The sequence below is a fragment of the Sphaerodactylus townsendi genome, linkage group LG15 (assembly GCF_021028975.2).
Source record: "Sphaerodactylus townsendi isolate TG3544 linkage group LG15, MPM_Stown_v2.3, whole genome shotgun sequence".
Lineage (NCBI taxonomy): Eukaryota > Metazoa > Chordata > Lepidosauria > Squamata > Sphaerodactylidae > Sphaerodactylus > Sphaerodactylus townsendi.
In genome coordinates this window covers 28,347,776-28,363,731 of record NC_059439.1, presented here as the reverse complement: position 1 = coordinate 28,363,731, position 15,956 = coordinate 28,347,776, and the positions used below count along the sequence as shown (strand labels likewise).

The 15,956-nt window shown below is 46.8% G+C and overlaps 1 protein-coding gene across 1 annotated transcript in view; it reads left to right on the top strand.

The window, feature by feature from the left end:
• Positions 1-13,169, top strand: part of EPS8L1 (EPS8 like 1) — a 38,223-nt gene extending 25,054 nt beyond the window's left edge. The window contains exons 16-21 of the mRNA XM_048517084.1: positions 4,217-4,310; positions 5,954-6,124; positions 6,965-7,064; positions 9,060-9,231; positions 9,969-10,101; positions 11,505-13,169. Of these exons, the coding sequence (XP_048373041.1) occupies positions 4,217-4,310; positions 5,954-6,124; positions 6,965-7,064; positions 9,060-9,231; positions 9,969-10,101; positions 11,505-11,573 (739 nt within the window). The 3' untranslated portion in view covers positions 11,574-13,169. The remainder of the gene's footprint in view (positions 1-4,216; positions 4,311-5,953; positions 6,125-6,964; positions 7,065-9,059; positions 9,232-9,968; positions 10,102-11,504) is intronic.
• The last annotated feature ends 2,787 nt before the right edge of the window (positions 13,170-15,956 follow it).

Sequence of the window (15,956 nt, the reverse complement as noted above, 5' to 3'; positions counted from 1 at the left end):
TCCTTTTGGGAGAGAAAAAATTTCTCAAAAACAGAGAGTGAGGAGAGAGTTAAGACCCACCAGCAAACAAGGGGGAGTTTTTGACGCAGTTTCCAGATCTGATTTGTACCCTTCGTGCTCCTGTGTAGCCAACGTGCCCTTGAATCCTCCTCTAGATCAAGATCAAGAAACGTGCCCTTGAATCCTACTCTCGAGATCAAGAAACGCCTCAGACTTGAACAAAAAATATTCAGTGCCAATGGGATTAATTTAGAATTAGGCACTTCTGTAGAGTTTTTCATTGATGCCATTTATTTTGATCACAAACAACAACAGGGAGTCAATTTGGCTGAGAGACAAGGGGCCAAGTCTGCGTTGCAGAGTGCAGACCATGTTTTCATGGCATTTTCCACGTCTTCATGGCATTTGCCAGGTAATCCCGAGAACTGTAGTTTGATACAGGTGTAGAGATTGTGGCTCCTTCTGCACATGCAGAATAATGCACTTTCAATCCACTTTCACAATTGTTTGAAAGCAGATTTTGCTCTTCCGCACCGTAAAATCCAGCTGCAAAGTGGATTGAAAGTGGATTGAAAGTGCATTACTCTGCAGGTGTGGAAGGGGGCACAGTGTTAAACATTCTCTAGCCGCTCCACACGCAGCGCCCCTGAAACTCTAATTCCCAGCATTCCCTGGACAAAGAGTTTTCACCACGAATCCAATTTAAATGTGTAGAATAGGTCTGCCCGTAATGACTTACTCGGCGTCCGTGGCTGAGGATTCATCCCTCCAGGAAACGGAGATGAGTCATCGACAGATACCTGAAATTAAATGAAACCAGCAGAAACCTCGCACACACCTTGTGAAAATGAGGAAATAACTATCCACCGAGGCAAGCCTCGTCAGGGAGGGAGTGGAATCTCCCATTGTTCTTAAAATAAGTGAAAGCCGGATGCCGCTTTTCTGGCTCTGCTAGAAATTCTGGATGTGCGGCTGTCCTGCCTCAATGCAGAAGAGGCAAGATTGAATACCTGGATTTAAGGGCCGCGATGGCTCGCTGAAACAATCCGGGCGAGTGACCTCACCCCTTTTTCTTTCATTACACGGGGTGGATTCACACAAGTATTTATGATGAGAAGTTTGCACAGGGAAGTAGTCACAGTCCGGGGGATGACTGTGCGGTTTTGTGACTTTTTCACTCCTTGGACTATTGCAATAATCTTTCGGTTAGCATGCCAAGATTGTGGCCCTCCCCTTCCCAGTAATTCGCAAGGGTTAGATCTTTCTCAAACACACCATCAGGCTCGCATAGAAAGCCAGGGTAGAATTGTGGTTAGACTTCCAGAGAAGACTCCGGAAGGCTGAGGTGAAAATTCCCAGTCAGCCCACTGGGTCAATCTTGGCGTAGCCGCTGTATGATCTGCCTTACAGAAAAAGCTGTTGTGAGGTTCAAATACAGATCAAATAACGTACAATCCTCAAAAGAGTTGGGTATAATTGTACAGAGGGGCTTCAAGTTGCTGGATATATTCCACGTGCAGTGAATGAGGTTGAGATTCCACTTTGACCCCATGCGAATGGGTCTTGAAGAGATATTGAAAACAGAACCAACAATACTGGTCTTATTTATGTGGCTAGAGCAGGGGTGGGCAATTATTTTTTCCATGGGGCCGCATAAGAAACAGAAAATATTGTGGAGGGCCGGGCCAAAAGGCAGGGGGGCCAGTCAGGGTCATCCTGCGGGCCGGATGTGGCCCACGGGCCATATAATGCCCAGGTCTGGGCTAGAGGCTACAAGTCACTGCCTCTCCATCCAGTAAGCATGCTAAACGGCTGCCGCATAGCTCTCGCCCACCTGAGGAGTCAGAGATAAGTGCGCAGTCTGTCTTCAAGTGAATGGTGTGCTAGGTCTTAACACCGTTCATGTAAATGTTATAAGAGCAAGGTTTGTCTCAGAGGACCTCTCAACACAGAACGTTTAGTTGCTAACAATGCTATAAGCAAAGCCCAGGAGGATTCTCAAATACGGCCACATGGCTTCACTCTGAAAGTGATCTGGAGTAGACCAGTGGTACTTCCGGACCTTACAAAACCATCCCTGTTCGTTTCACGTTGCTGTGAATGCAGCCCAAAGAACAGCTTGGCTGGCAATGACTAGGTGCTGTAACCCAGGTGCCTTGCAACAGAACAGAACACAGCAAAGTCCCTTTGTGTAGGATAGGACAGGAGCCAAAAACACACCCACCCACCGAACAATCCTAGCCGCAGCTCGAGAGGGCACGGTGAACTTTTCCTCCTTTGTGAAAACCCATTCCTTAGATCGGTTGGCCGCAGCTCAGCTGCTGGGTGAACGAAGGCAGGAAAGTAGTTAAACAAAAGGAAGTCCCGTCTAGGCTGGGAATAGAGCACAAAAAGATAGGTCATTAAAAGGGGGAAGGGAACTAGGGCTTCTTGACACGAATAGGAAGAGGGGTTTCAGTCCCTTAATGGACTAAAGCATAGGTGTCAAACTCGCGGCCCTCCAGATGTTATGGACTACAGTTCCCATCATCCCCTGCCAGCATCATGCTGGCAGGGGATGATAAGAACTAATGATTCATAACATCTGGAGGGCTACGAGTGCCTAATGAACTAAGGGATAGAATCCGCGAAGTGAAGGGACTGGGAGCCAGAGGATCTGATGGGTTTTAGGTGTCAAACTCGCAGCCCTCCAGATGTTATGGACTACAGTTCCCATCATGCTGGCAGGGGATGATGGGAACTGTAGTCCATAACATCTGGAGGGCCGCGAGTTTGACACCTGTGGGTCAGAGCAATAGGGTAGACAGTGCCAACGCTGGTGTTAGGTGCGGAAAGGGAGATGCAGTCAGGATGATAAGTGTCGCAGATGGAGGGCAACGCACGGCGCAGGTCAGAAACTCTGGCGATGGGCGCAGAAGGGAAAATATAACAGGATGAAAACGAGAGGACAGCTGTTAAAAGCAAGATGGCGCCCAGAAGAGAGCCAAGAGGGGGACGCTAGGCAGCCAGCTAAGGTAGGCTGGGCGGCTAGGTGGAGGGACTTATGTGGCTGTCGTTTCTCTCCTTCTCCTGACCCCTTTTCTGAGGCATGAATATCTGTCCACTGATTTCTACTGTGACCACCATACTAACTGGGGGGGGGGGGGGGTGACCTCCAAATGACAGCATGAGGGATTGTTCTTTGGCAGAAAACAACGTTCTACTGCATGTGAGAGGCAACTGGTGAGCGCTGGTGTCTCGTGTTATCTTCTCCTGCCTGCTTTCCCTTCTCTGTTTCCTTCCTGCAGATCATAATTTGGTTTCCCCCCAGAACTTTCAGTGTGTGAACTTGGCTAACGTCACCTGCCAGTAAAAGAAAGAGAAAGCTTTAGCTGGCAACCCTTATTCCCCACGAATGCCCAATAACAAAGCATTTACTGTAATATTTTTTCTGTTCTACCTACTGGAACCGGGTTTGATTCCCAGCTCTGCTGCCTGAGCTGTGGAGGCTTATCTGGGGAATTCAGATTAGCCTGTGCACTCCCACACACGCCAGCTGGGTGACCTTGGGCTGGTCACAGCTTCTCGGAGCTCTCTCAGCCCCACCTACCTCACAGGGTGTTTGTTGTGAGGGGGGAAGGGCAAGGAGATTGTACGCCCCTTTGAGTCTCCTGCAGGAGAGAAAGGGGGGATATAAATCCAAACTCTTCTTCTCTTCTTCTACTTGGTCTGTTTCATTGCCCCTAAAAATGGGGGCACAGCCACCAAGTTTACTGTTTGCAAGAACGATGATAATTTAGAGATAGTGATACTTTTTGGTTTACATGCAGCCTTAGCTCCTAGGTTTCAGAGCGGAACCCCAACATTCTGGGTCTCCAGCAGTGGCGTAGTGCCACGGGGACGGGGGGCACGATGCACCAGGGCGGGGGTGTTCCTGGGCGGGGTGTGGCAGGGGCGCGGGGTGCACGAGTGCCCCGGGTGCAGTTCCCCCTCTCTCGGGCCCTGGTCTCCGGATGTAGACCTGATTAACTGTATACTTCATGGGATTGATCTATGCATCTGGCAAGTTTCTAGGCCTCTTTTCTATTCTCAGAATATGCAAGGTGGCTTACAGATGATGCCCAATATACCAGAACACCTTGACAAGTGCAAACCAGTCCTCATTTTCTAAAATTAGCGCTCAGCCCCTCGGCAGCCCAGCTTGTCAACTGCTTTGCGCTTTCTTCCTCCCCCTTAGGCACAAACACGACGTCCACAAGGTCAGCTGCACTTACGACTTTGTAGCCCGAAACAGCAACGAACTCTCAGTGCTTGAAGGAGAGGTGCTGGAGGTGAGTTGGCATCTCAGGACCCTTTTTCGAGAGCATCGTAACATTGGGAGACAAACCCCTCCAGTCTGGGAGGCAGGAGCACAGGTGGAGAGACGATTTGAAGCATGGGCTGTGCTAAAGAGAAGTTTTATTACCTTCAGAACCATAAAGAACGTGCCAAATTAGGGACATGCTAAATTGTAAGCAGACGGTGGCTTGGTAACCCCCATCAAGGCAAAAATAATCTCTAAGTGTCTAAGCAGAGAACTTTTTGTAAATTGGACACCGGCCTTTTTCTTCCTCTTTTTCCCCCTTGTAAGTCATATGCCACAAATAACAATATGGCTATGCATGAATGGTGGCGAACCTTTGGCACTCCAGATGTTATGGACTACAAGTCCCATCAGCCCCTGCCAGCATGCAGGGGCTGATGGGAATTGTAGTCCATAACATCTGGAGTGCCAAATGAATGCATGAATGGTGGTGAACCTTTGGCACTCCAGATGTTATGGACTACAAGTCCCATGCTGGCAGGGGCTGATGGGAATTAATCCCTTGACATCTAGGTGCCAAGAGGTTCAAATCATGCCATTGAACCCCAAAAAATATGACAGGGTCTTATATTAATTTTTGTTCCAAAAGATGCATTAGGGCTTATTTTCAGATTTCCCCCCCCCCCATGATTTTGTACCCCCCACGTGACCAGATCAGCTGCACTGGGAAATCTGTAACTAAGGCTTATTTTTGGAGTAGGGCTTATATTCCAAGCATCCTCCAAAAATCCCGAAAAATCATCCTAGGGCGTATTATACAATACAATACAACAACCTTTATTAGGCATATTAAAATAGGCTCCAGAGCATTACAGACATTTCTGAAGTACAAATCAAAAGTACATTCAAAACACAGACAGATAAACTGTATCTAGCATTGGACGTTACTTAGAAAATTCTGTCACTTCTAAAAGAAATTTTGCTACTTTTTCCAAGAGCACGGCCTCTGTGTTATTTAACAAAAGCTCCACAACAGAGTTGTCAGAGTCTCCTTCAGATTTGTCTAAGACCCGCCCAGGAGAGAAATTCCTAATACCCACATATCTTGGACAGTCAAGTATAATGTGAGCAAGAGTCTCCACTTGGTTTTTACAGCGTGGACAGACTCGATCCTGGAGAGGGATAGATAGGTAGCGAACCTTTGTAATGGCCGATGGGAAAGTATTGCATCTGGCCCTTGTAATAATCCATCTCTGTTGGGGTTCAGTGAATAGTTCAAGATATTTGGCTATGTGCCCCTGTTCTGGTACTATTCCGACAGAAAGGGGTGAGCATGATTTATTTGCTTGGCCCAACTAGATGTGGTATTCCTGTTCTAGAAGTCTGCTTTTTAAGGTTTGCAGAATCTCTCTGGGTGACAGCATACAGAGGTCTTCAAGTATTAAACCAAGAGAGTAGATTTTTGATTTAAGAAGTTGATACCATTCGGAGGCAAATAGGTCTGGGCGTATTTTCGGGGTAGGTCTTAATTTTTGAGAAACAGGGTACTAGTGCTTTCAAGAATTATTTCCGTGCCTGGTTTGGGTCTCTTCCCACAAGGAAAAGGAGTGTGAGAATTCGGTGGAATGTTTGCATTGGCTTAGCTGCCGGTACTCCTTTTTTTTTTCAAAGGTCTTGGACGACAGCAAGAAGTGGTGGAAGGTTCAGAACAGCTACGGTCAAATCGGCTACGTGCCTTACAATATCGTTGCTCCAGTGCTGACTGGAGATGGGGCCGACCCTCAGTGCCACAACACCATTGTCCAGATCAATGGAACCAACTCTGAGAATGCACAAGTACCGGTATGTTGGATGGCAGCGTGCAGGTGTCCTTTCACCTCCTGCAGGTGAGCTCCCAAAGGCACCTGGTGGGCCACTGCGAGTAGCAGAGAGCTGGACTAGATGGACTCTGGTCTGATCCAGCTGGCTTGTTCTTATGTTCTTTTAGTTTAGGAAACAGACAAGTGCAGGCGAGCCTGGTAGAAAATTATGCCTGGTGTGGAGAACATGGATAAAAACAGCTTCGTAAGGACTGCCACGGCAGTACAATTCAGGGCTACTTAATTAACTCAACTGACAGTAAGTTCAGAAATAATAGAAAGAAGAATTTTTCAAAAGACACAAGTTATGTGATGTGGGGAAATCTCCAGGCCCAGCTGTTACCATTTCCTTAGACTCCATGATCTTGGATCGTAGGTCCACCCTGATACGTCTGACTTTCTAGTCTACCCTCTTGTTTCTAACATTCATTACCACAGACAGAGATTTTACGCTCAAGTTTCAGGACAGACAAAAAACAGATCAAGCATCCCTTGTTAAAATGACCTAAGGCAGTGGTGGCGAACCTTTGGCACTCCAGATATTATGGACTACAATTCCCATCAGCCCCTGCCAGCATGGCCAATTGACCATGCTGGCAGGGGCTGATGGGAATTGTAGTCTGTAACATCTGGAGTGCCAAAGGTTCGCCACCACGGTCCTAAGGTGTGTAGGGCCCACACAGTTCAAAATATACTGAGGAAACTGAGCCAGCGATGATGCTGAGACCACTGGTGTTATGTACCCCCTATAACTTGTTGATGTCGTCACAACATAGGCCCTTCAGGAGACCCATGTGTTGACTGCTTCATTTCCTCTCCTTAGAAAACTCCTCCTCAGCCACCCCCAAAGACCCGACTTCCACACCAAAATGGCCGGCGCTGGGCTAATGCCGAAGGGTTGAACGTGGACCGGAATGATCGAGGTAAGCATTCCTTCCCTGAGGATCTAGTGCAGGGGTAGGGAACCTGCGGCTCTCCAGATGTTCAGGAACTACAATTCCCATCAGCCCCTGCCAGCATGGCCAATTGGCCATGCTGACAGGGGCTGATGGGAATTGTAGTTCCTGAACATCTGGAGAGCCGCAGGTTCCCTACCCCTGATCTAGTGAGAGTAATCTGCTTTTTGTCATTGACTTTCTGGAGAGGAGACCCAACACAGCGTGTTCCCTTTTCCCAGTTGCTTGTTTAGGGGACAAGGGGAAAAGGTTGGCTTCTGGCCTAGCTGAAGACACAGCTGACTGAACAGTGGAGCAGTCGGTGAAGAATCAATGGCTCCAAAACAAAATGGCCAGAGATCCCTACAGATAGGACTTCAAGTTCTCCCGGAATTACAACTGATCTCCAGACATACACAGATCAGTTCTTCTGACGGAACTCTTCTGTTTGGAATTATGCCTCTCTTGAGTTCCCTCCTCAAATTCCATCCTCCCCGGGGCATTACCCCCAAATTGGGAATCTGACCAGCCAGAGTTGAAAACCCTGCCTATAGAGCAGTGGTGGCGAACCTATGGCACGGGTGCCGGAGGTGGCACTCAGAGCCCTCTCTGTGGGCACGCGCAAACAGAGTCGCCCCCACCCCACCCCCACACATTTAGGCTAGCCTGCACCGCTGGGCTCGATTATTAGCATTCAACCTAAGAAATAGCTAAGAAATTAAACCCTGTTAAGCGCCGTTAAACCCCATTGATTTTCATGCGAAGAACTAAAGCGTGATTCTTTACCTGGGAGTAAGCTCGGTTGCTGGAAATGGGGCTTGCTTCTGAGTAAACCCTCCTAGGGTCATGATTCACCCGTTGGAAGAGTTGCACGGTTGCTTCAAAGCAAAGTCACCGACTACCACCAAGTTTACTCCCGCACGCCTCGGAGCCAACCGTTTTTTCTAAACTGAAACCTCAGTATTCAGGTTAAATTGCTGGGTTGGCACTTTGCAATAAATAAGTGGGTTTTGGGTTGCAGTTTGGGCACTCCGTCTTGAAAAGGTTCGCCATCACTGCTATAGAGGCACTACCAAAAAAAAACACATTGTCATTTTATAAGATGGCTAGTTTGTGTGTTCAGAACCACTGAACGTTTTATTTATCTATTTAATTTATAAACATTTATACCCAGCTTCATACCTGCATCCCTAGGTAGCTTAGGCAGGTTAAAAATTAAACAAAAACACACACAGTAAAACAACATAAATAAAATATAACCATTACAACAACAATAAAAATAGCATTAAAACAATCCCAACCCCTACTCCCTCGCCCCCGCCCCCCAGACCAGCAGCTGTTGAGGGATTTCCAGGGAAGCTAATCAAATGCATTTTAGTGGCGTTAAATTATCTAGCATTGTGGCTTACTCTCACAGTTCAACCTGGCAGATTATTTATTAGAGACAGCAGTGGCTCGATTTGTGAAAATAACAGAAAGCTATTGTTTTCTCAATGAGGAATGACAAAATACAAGATCATTCTCTTGTGTAATAGTTGTGTAACAGTTGCCACAAGCCCTTTCTCATTTCAGTTATTCCCCTAGGGCCGTGGTGGCGAACCTTTGGCACTCCAGATGTTATGGACTACAATTCCCATCAGCCCCTGCCAATTGGCCATGCTGGCAGGGGCTGATGGGAATTGTAGTCCATAACATCTGGAGTGCCAAAGGTTCGCCACCACGGCCCTAGGGCCCCTCAGGCTTCCAAAACTCTCTCTGGCTTCCCAGACAGCCTCTTCACAAAGACCTCTTCCCCCTTGGCTGACTGTCACTGAAGACTCTCCTCCTTCAAGTTTTCCAAAGGTGGATTTTGTAACACACATAAAACCATTAGAGGCGTATTGTATTCGAGGTTGGGTCATAAACTCATCTACCTGACTGTATACAAAGGTTTAAAAATAAAGTTCCGGCAACTGTGTGTGACATCACTTCCTGCCTTGACAGAGCGGTTCGACAGCGTCAACGAGGAACTTGCCCTAAGACTGGCTAACGGGACGTCCGGCCGTTGCAAAACTCTTCAAATCCAGCGTTCTCCAGACACCACCGTGCCTTTAGGTTATGACTCCAACCCTGCCGAGGTGCAAGCTTGGTTAGAGGCCAAAGGATTCAGCCCCTTGTGAGTTGACATCGGTTTCTTTTGGAAATCATTTTGGGTTGACCTTATGATCTAAGCACACATTCCTCTGCCTACCTTTCTAGGTTTGCTGCTGTTTTAAATTTCTCATTGGTGTCTTTAGGTCTTTTTGGATATTACCTAGTCATGAGAACTATATCCAGTGGTGGCCAACTTATGGCGCTCCAGATGTTCATGGACTACAATTCCCATTGGCCCTGCCAGGGGCTGATGGAAATTGTAGTCCATGAACATCTGGAGTGCCATAGGTTGGCCACCCCTGAATTCTTTTTACATACCAACTTGTCCTGCCCAGTTTTCCTAATTCACAGGGAGCTGACCACTCTTGAATGACCTTCAGGATGTCCACCACATGAGGCATCTTCAGATGTCCTTTGTGGCTTCTAATTTGCTGTCCCTCAATTGCTGTGTATGAGTTCTTCTCCAGTATGGAGGCTAGCCGAATGAGGCTTGGAAAAACACGCCTGCCCACATTTGATGTTGCTGATTGGCTACTGCTGGTGCCTCCCTGTTTTCCCATTGGTCGGTGCTAGTTTTTGGAGCCCTATAGATGCCACCTGTGCTTAATGTGGATTCTAACTGCCTTTCATCTGTGCAATCCTCAAGTCAAGTCAAGGGTTGTTTCTATCACATGTTTGTATCTGTGTGAGTGTAGTTGGCTGGCAACCCCTTTTGCCCTGTGTGACTCTCTCCCCTTCTACCTTATTTTCCTCTTCCAGGACTGTGAGTGCCTTGGGGGTCCTGAGTGGCGCTCAGCTCTTCTCCTTGCAAAAGGAAGAATTCAAAGCCGTCAGCCCAGAGGAAGGAGCTCGGGTTTACAGCCAGGTTATGGTCCAGAGAGCCCTGTTGGAGGTAAAGCAACTCTCAAGTCTCTCCTGACAGGATTGGAAGGGGTGATGCTGAAGCCTTGGCCTTTGTGGAGAACTGGGTTTGATTCCCAGTTTTCCTGTGCAGGAAAAATTGGGAACTGCGTGCTTAGAAGAGGCTACCACCACCACCACCACCACCTCACACACACGCACCAATTTCTCACTCAACATCCACCAACATCCGCCAAGTTCAAGTTTCTTTCTTATCTGGGAAGGAAAGACTCTAGAGCAGAGGTCTTCAAACTTTGGCCCTCCAGATGTTCATGGACTACAATTCCCATCAGCCTTGCCACTTGGCCATGCTGGCAGGGGCTGATGGGAATTGTAGTCCATGAACATCTGGAGGGCTATAGTTTGAAGACCCCTGCTCTAGAGCAAGGATCTTCAACGTGGTGGCCCTGGGCCAGCATGGGATAGCAGTTAAGAGCAGGTGGATTCTAATCTGGAGAACTGGGTTTGATTTCCCACTCCTTTACTTGAGTGGCAGAGGCTTATCTGGTGAACCAGATGTGTTTCAGCACTCCTACATTCCTGATGGGTGACCCTGGCCTAGTCCAGGAGTCTGCAACCTGCGGCTCTCCAGATGGTCATGGTCTACAATTGGCCATGCTGGCAGGGGCTGATGGGAATCTAAGTTCTCTCTGAACTCTCTCAGCCCCACTTACCTCACAAGGTATCTGTTGTGGGGAGAGGAAGGGAAAGGAGCTTGCAAGCCACCTTGAGTCTCCTTGCAGGAGAGAAAGGTGAGATATAAATCCAAACTCTTCTTCTGCCAACACCTTTCCTAGGCCCACCAATTTTTTTTTAGAAATAGAGTAGTGCCAAATGAGGCTTGTGCCCAGCAGGGGTTCTAATTGGTTGTGCAGATTAAGAGCAGAGTTTCAACCTTAAATGATGAAGAATTACTATGGGAATGAGGCATAACCTTTTAGACATTTTGTGGTTGGCTCCTCCTCCTGCGGTAGTCATTTTGTGGTTGAGCCCATCACTCTGTGTCAGAATTCCCAAGACGCCTGCAGGCTCTAAAAGGTTAGAGAACCCTTTCCCAAGTGGACCGCACTAGACATGATGGGATTCCGGGAACGTGGTGTGGACAAGCTGAAAAGATGCACATTTTCTGTGACACTAGGGCAGGGGTAGGGAACCTGCGGCTCTCCAGATGTTCAGGAACTACAATTCCCATCAGCCTCTGTCAGCATGGCCAATTGGCCATGCTGGTAGGGGCTGATGGGAATTGTAGTTCCTGAACATCTGGAGAGCCGCAGGTTCCCTACCCCTGCACTAGGGTTCCTCTGAAGTGTAGCATCTGTTGCAAAGCAATAGCAGTTTAAAAGGGGCGATTCTTGCAAGAAGGCCAGTTTTCATTGTGTGTTTTCTCTCTTCTAGGATTCTGGGAAAATATCAGAGTTGGAGGCAGTGATGCAGAAGCGGAAAAGGAAAGTCGAAGGCATTTGACCAGATGGAGAACTCCCAGAGTTCCCTCTGCAGGAAAAATTGGGAACTGCGTTCTTAGAAGAGGCTACCCCCAACCCATTTCTCACTCAACATCCACCAAGTTCAAGTTTCTTTCTTATCTCCTTGAAAGAGATTGCCCACTCTCTAGATTATAACCCAGTGTTCCTTTTTGAAACGTCCCATCATGGAACAATTTTGTCACTCCCTTATTCATCCCCCGTGGAAAAAAAACCCCAGAACAATTGCAGCAGCCGCCTCTTTAAAAACTGAAGACGTTTTTAACTGTATTTATTTTCTCCTTCTGCATAATTAAATAACGTTTGTGGCATTCTGAGCAAGCTGCGCTTTCCTCTTGTTGTGTGCATATTTACACATGAGTTTCCTCTGACTAGCTCAGACCATTGGTCCTTATAGCCCAATATAATGTAGTGATTGTCCTGAGCATTCGAGACAGAAAACACATGAAGCCGCCTTAACACTGAATCAGACGTTGCCCCATCAAAGTCTCTGGCAGAGGTCTCTCACATCATTGACTTCCTGGTTCTGCAGATACTGAGGACTGAACCTGGCACCTTTTGCATGCCAAGTGTATCTCCATCACTCAGCCATGGACCCTCCTTGAGAAAGAGGGAGAGAACGCTACTTGATATCCTTTAAGTGGAAATTTCAAGAATTGAACCTGAGACCCCTCCAGAATGTGCTCTGCTGCTCAGCCACTCTTCGCTGCTATCTCAGTTCTGCACTTAAATGTAGACCCTGGCAATGGTTTGCGTATGTTGCACTGCGTCATGGATTTTGTAGTTGTAAATCTGCATGAGAATAGTTGTTGTTGCACATAGGTGTTCGTTCAACGTCGTAACGTTTGCGATCATGGTTCCATCTCAATTTTCCGTATGTTGCACTGCATCATGGATTTTGTAGTTGTAAACCTGCATGAGAATAGTTGTTGTTGCACATAGGTGTTCGTTCAACGTCATAACGTTTGCGATCACGGTTCCATCTCAATTTTCCATATGTTGCACTGCATCATGGATTTTGTAGTTCTAAACCTGCGTAAGAATATTTGTTGTTGCACATAGGTGTTCGTTCAACGTCATAACGTTTGCAATCATGGTTCCATCTCAGTTTTCCATATGTTGCACTGCATCATGGATTTTGCAGTTGTAAATCTGCATAAAAATAGTTGTTGTTGTTGTTTGTTCAACATTGTAATGTTTGCAATCACAGTTCCATCTCGATTTTCTGTCAGCATCGGGTAGTAGCTTCGGATTATATTGCTAAGCAAGATCACCTCTACACCTTTTTTCTGCACTTATGTTTGGTTGTGACACAATAAACAGAGGCACCAGTAAAAGTTCGTGCACCAAACTCTTCCACCCCAGGAATAATCTATGGTTCTGCAGGGGAGATCGGTGTAAAGCTGTCGATTGGAAGCCATTATCATGCAATACCATCTGTGACCATCAGATGGCAGACTCTGTGTGAAGCAAACCCAGACTTTGCTGTTAAACCATTTCTTGAAGGAACGCTAGAAGTCTGTAAAAAGAATGATTATGTGGCTAATGTGCCCTGTATAAATAAAATATATTTAGAAGGCATTTACAGTCGTTTTTGAATTAGAAATAAAAAGAACTAAATTGTATTGCAGAAAAAAATTCATACAGCTAATACTAAAAGGTTATGGGTACCAAAAACTGCACATTTAGGAAGGGTATGCGGGTCTGAGGCCCCTTCCGCACAGGCAGAATAATGCATTTTCAATCCACTTTTACAATTGTTTGCAAGTGGATTTTGCTATTCCGCACAGCTGCAAAGTGGATTGAAAGTGAATTATCCTGCATGTGCGGAAGGGGCCTGAGTCACAGAGAAGGTAAGGTAGAGAAGCACATGGTATTTGTGGGAGGGGGATACAGGAAGTCAGGATACCTTTTGATCAATGGGTAAGGGGTGGCTCATCTGTAAGGGGTGGCAAGAAGCTATCCCATTGTAGTATGTGATTAGAGTCTGCAGTGTAGGGGGCAATAAGAGGTCAGCGTATGGTTTTACAGATAGTAGAGTTTGGAAGCCATACACCATCTGTACAAAAACTTGAAAAGACAGGAACACAATACAAGAGTAACATCATTTGCATTCTGTTTTGGGTTTCCCTGATTGAAAAATAACTTAGCTGTTTTTATCATCCACAATGATGATAGCATCTAAGAATTTTTAAGCCCTGCGATCAATTCAAAACGATGTAATGATATTCTAGACTTCTCACAAGGGCAACACGAAATGAAATTAAGAGACGAATTAGTGGCAGAAGGGAATACCTGTCATTTTTTTTTCTATGCACAAGAATGATAAAGATTCAAAAATAGTCTTCAATTTACCTTACATTCCAATTTTAATATAAATTGAAGACTGTTGTGTTTAGTTGTATTTTCTCTCTACAGAAATTGAAAAAATGTATAGAAATATTCCAAATGTGTGTTGGGAGTGTGAACATCATGAAGGGTTGTGGTGGGTTTTCTGGGCTGTATGGAGATCCACCAGACCTGGCCACACAGCCCGGAAAACCCACCACAACCAGTTGAATCCGGCCGTGAAAGCCTCCGACAATACATCGTGAAGGGTCCTTCTATCATTTATGGTGGACTTGTAATAAACCTTTAAAAATTGAATATATATTCAATAATCCAAAAGACTAATATACACTTGAATCCAGAGACTTTCCTTTTGGGTCTTATGGACAGACAGTTTGCAAAAAGATACGGAGTTTTGTTTTTATATACAAAATTGGCAGCAAGAATGCTATGCGCACAAAAATGGAAAACTTCCCCATTGGCCATACAGGTGCTTGTTGGGACTGTTAACCTCCAAGCAGAGGTGGGATCCAGTAGGTTCTTACAGGTTCCCGAGAGTAGGTTACTAATTATTTGTGTGTGCCGAGAGGGGGTTACTAATTGGTGATTTTGCCACGTGATTTTTGCCTTAGTTACGTCCCTCCTCTCAGCAGTAGCGCACAGAACTTGAAGCAGTCTAGCAGGAGGTGCACCGGTGTGCGTGGCAGCCTGTGCCTGCGTGCATTTGTTTCCTGCCCAAGGACCGGCACAGCAGATGCGTCCTTGCCACAGCCCCGCCCAGGAATGCCCCTCCCCAGGAATGCCCGGCCACGCCCCCGTCGTGCCCCGCCTAGCCCAATTGGCGCTATGCCACAGTTTGAATCCCACCACCATGGGAACCTGTTACTAAAATTTCTGGATCCCACCACTGCCTCCAAGTGAAGCCTGGGGTTCCTCTACAATTACAACTGTTCGCCAGGCTACAGATATCTGTTCATCTGGAGGAAATGGCAGCGTAGGAATCGGTGGCATCAAATCCCCACAGATCCCCTTCCCTCCTCAGGCATGCTCTCCAAATCTCCAGAAAATTCCCCAAGGGGAGTTGGCAACCTCTAGTTGCTGACCAAGGACCCACCCTTTATTCAGTTTTCCAGAGTGTCAGCATAGTTTGTTTGTTTTGGATTTATATCACGCCCTATCCCCCGAAGGGCTCTGGGCGGGTTACAATTCAAACAATCCATAGACATTAAAATATAAACCCACACTTAAAACCAACCCATAACCATTCAAAAACCATTCAAAATAACTGATGCCATAAGTTCATTCTTCCCTATTAACTGATAATAATGGATGCCATAAGTTCGTCCTTTTCTACACTCCCTACAACCCCGTGCTTCTACAGTTCACCTCCTTCCTACGCAGCGTCTCCCATCTTTCCTGCAACCCCAAATTCATCGAAAACCACCTCTCCTCATCATATCCACTGTTGACGGGGATATGAAGCAGCCTGCCCAGGTTCTCTGGGATGGGAGGGAACAGATCCCAGCAGTTTATTTGGGAGAAAACATCTGTGGTTTGCAATATTGTGAGGGCTGTGGTAAGCGGCGTTTATGGAGTGGATTCTTTTCATTCCTGACGGAATGGCCCAAGCTCTGTCAGAGCGGGTCTCGGCCTGCTTTATGGGGTAGGGGGAGGAGATCAGCTCCTGTTGTGGGTTTAGAGCGACCCACTGTTGAAGTGGGGCAGGGGAGGGAAGGAACTCTACTTCAGCCACATCCGGGTACATCGCCAAAGTCCTGTGGCATTTGGGTGGAGTAGAGGAGCTTGGCGTGCTATTCAGAGACTGGCGAGGGAGAGTTGAAGAGGTTTCAATGTATTGTCGAAGGCTTTCACGGCCAGATTCAACTGGTTGAGGTGGGTTTTTCCGGGCTGTGTGGCCGTGGTCTGGTGGATCTTGTTGCTAACGTTTCGCTTGCATCTGTGGCTGGCATCTTCAGAGGTGTACTGAAAAATTTGAGGCCAACCAAGCCTAAAAAACAAGGACTGTATATATAGGGAT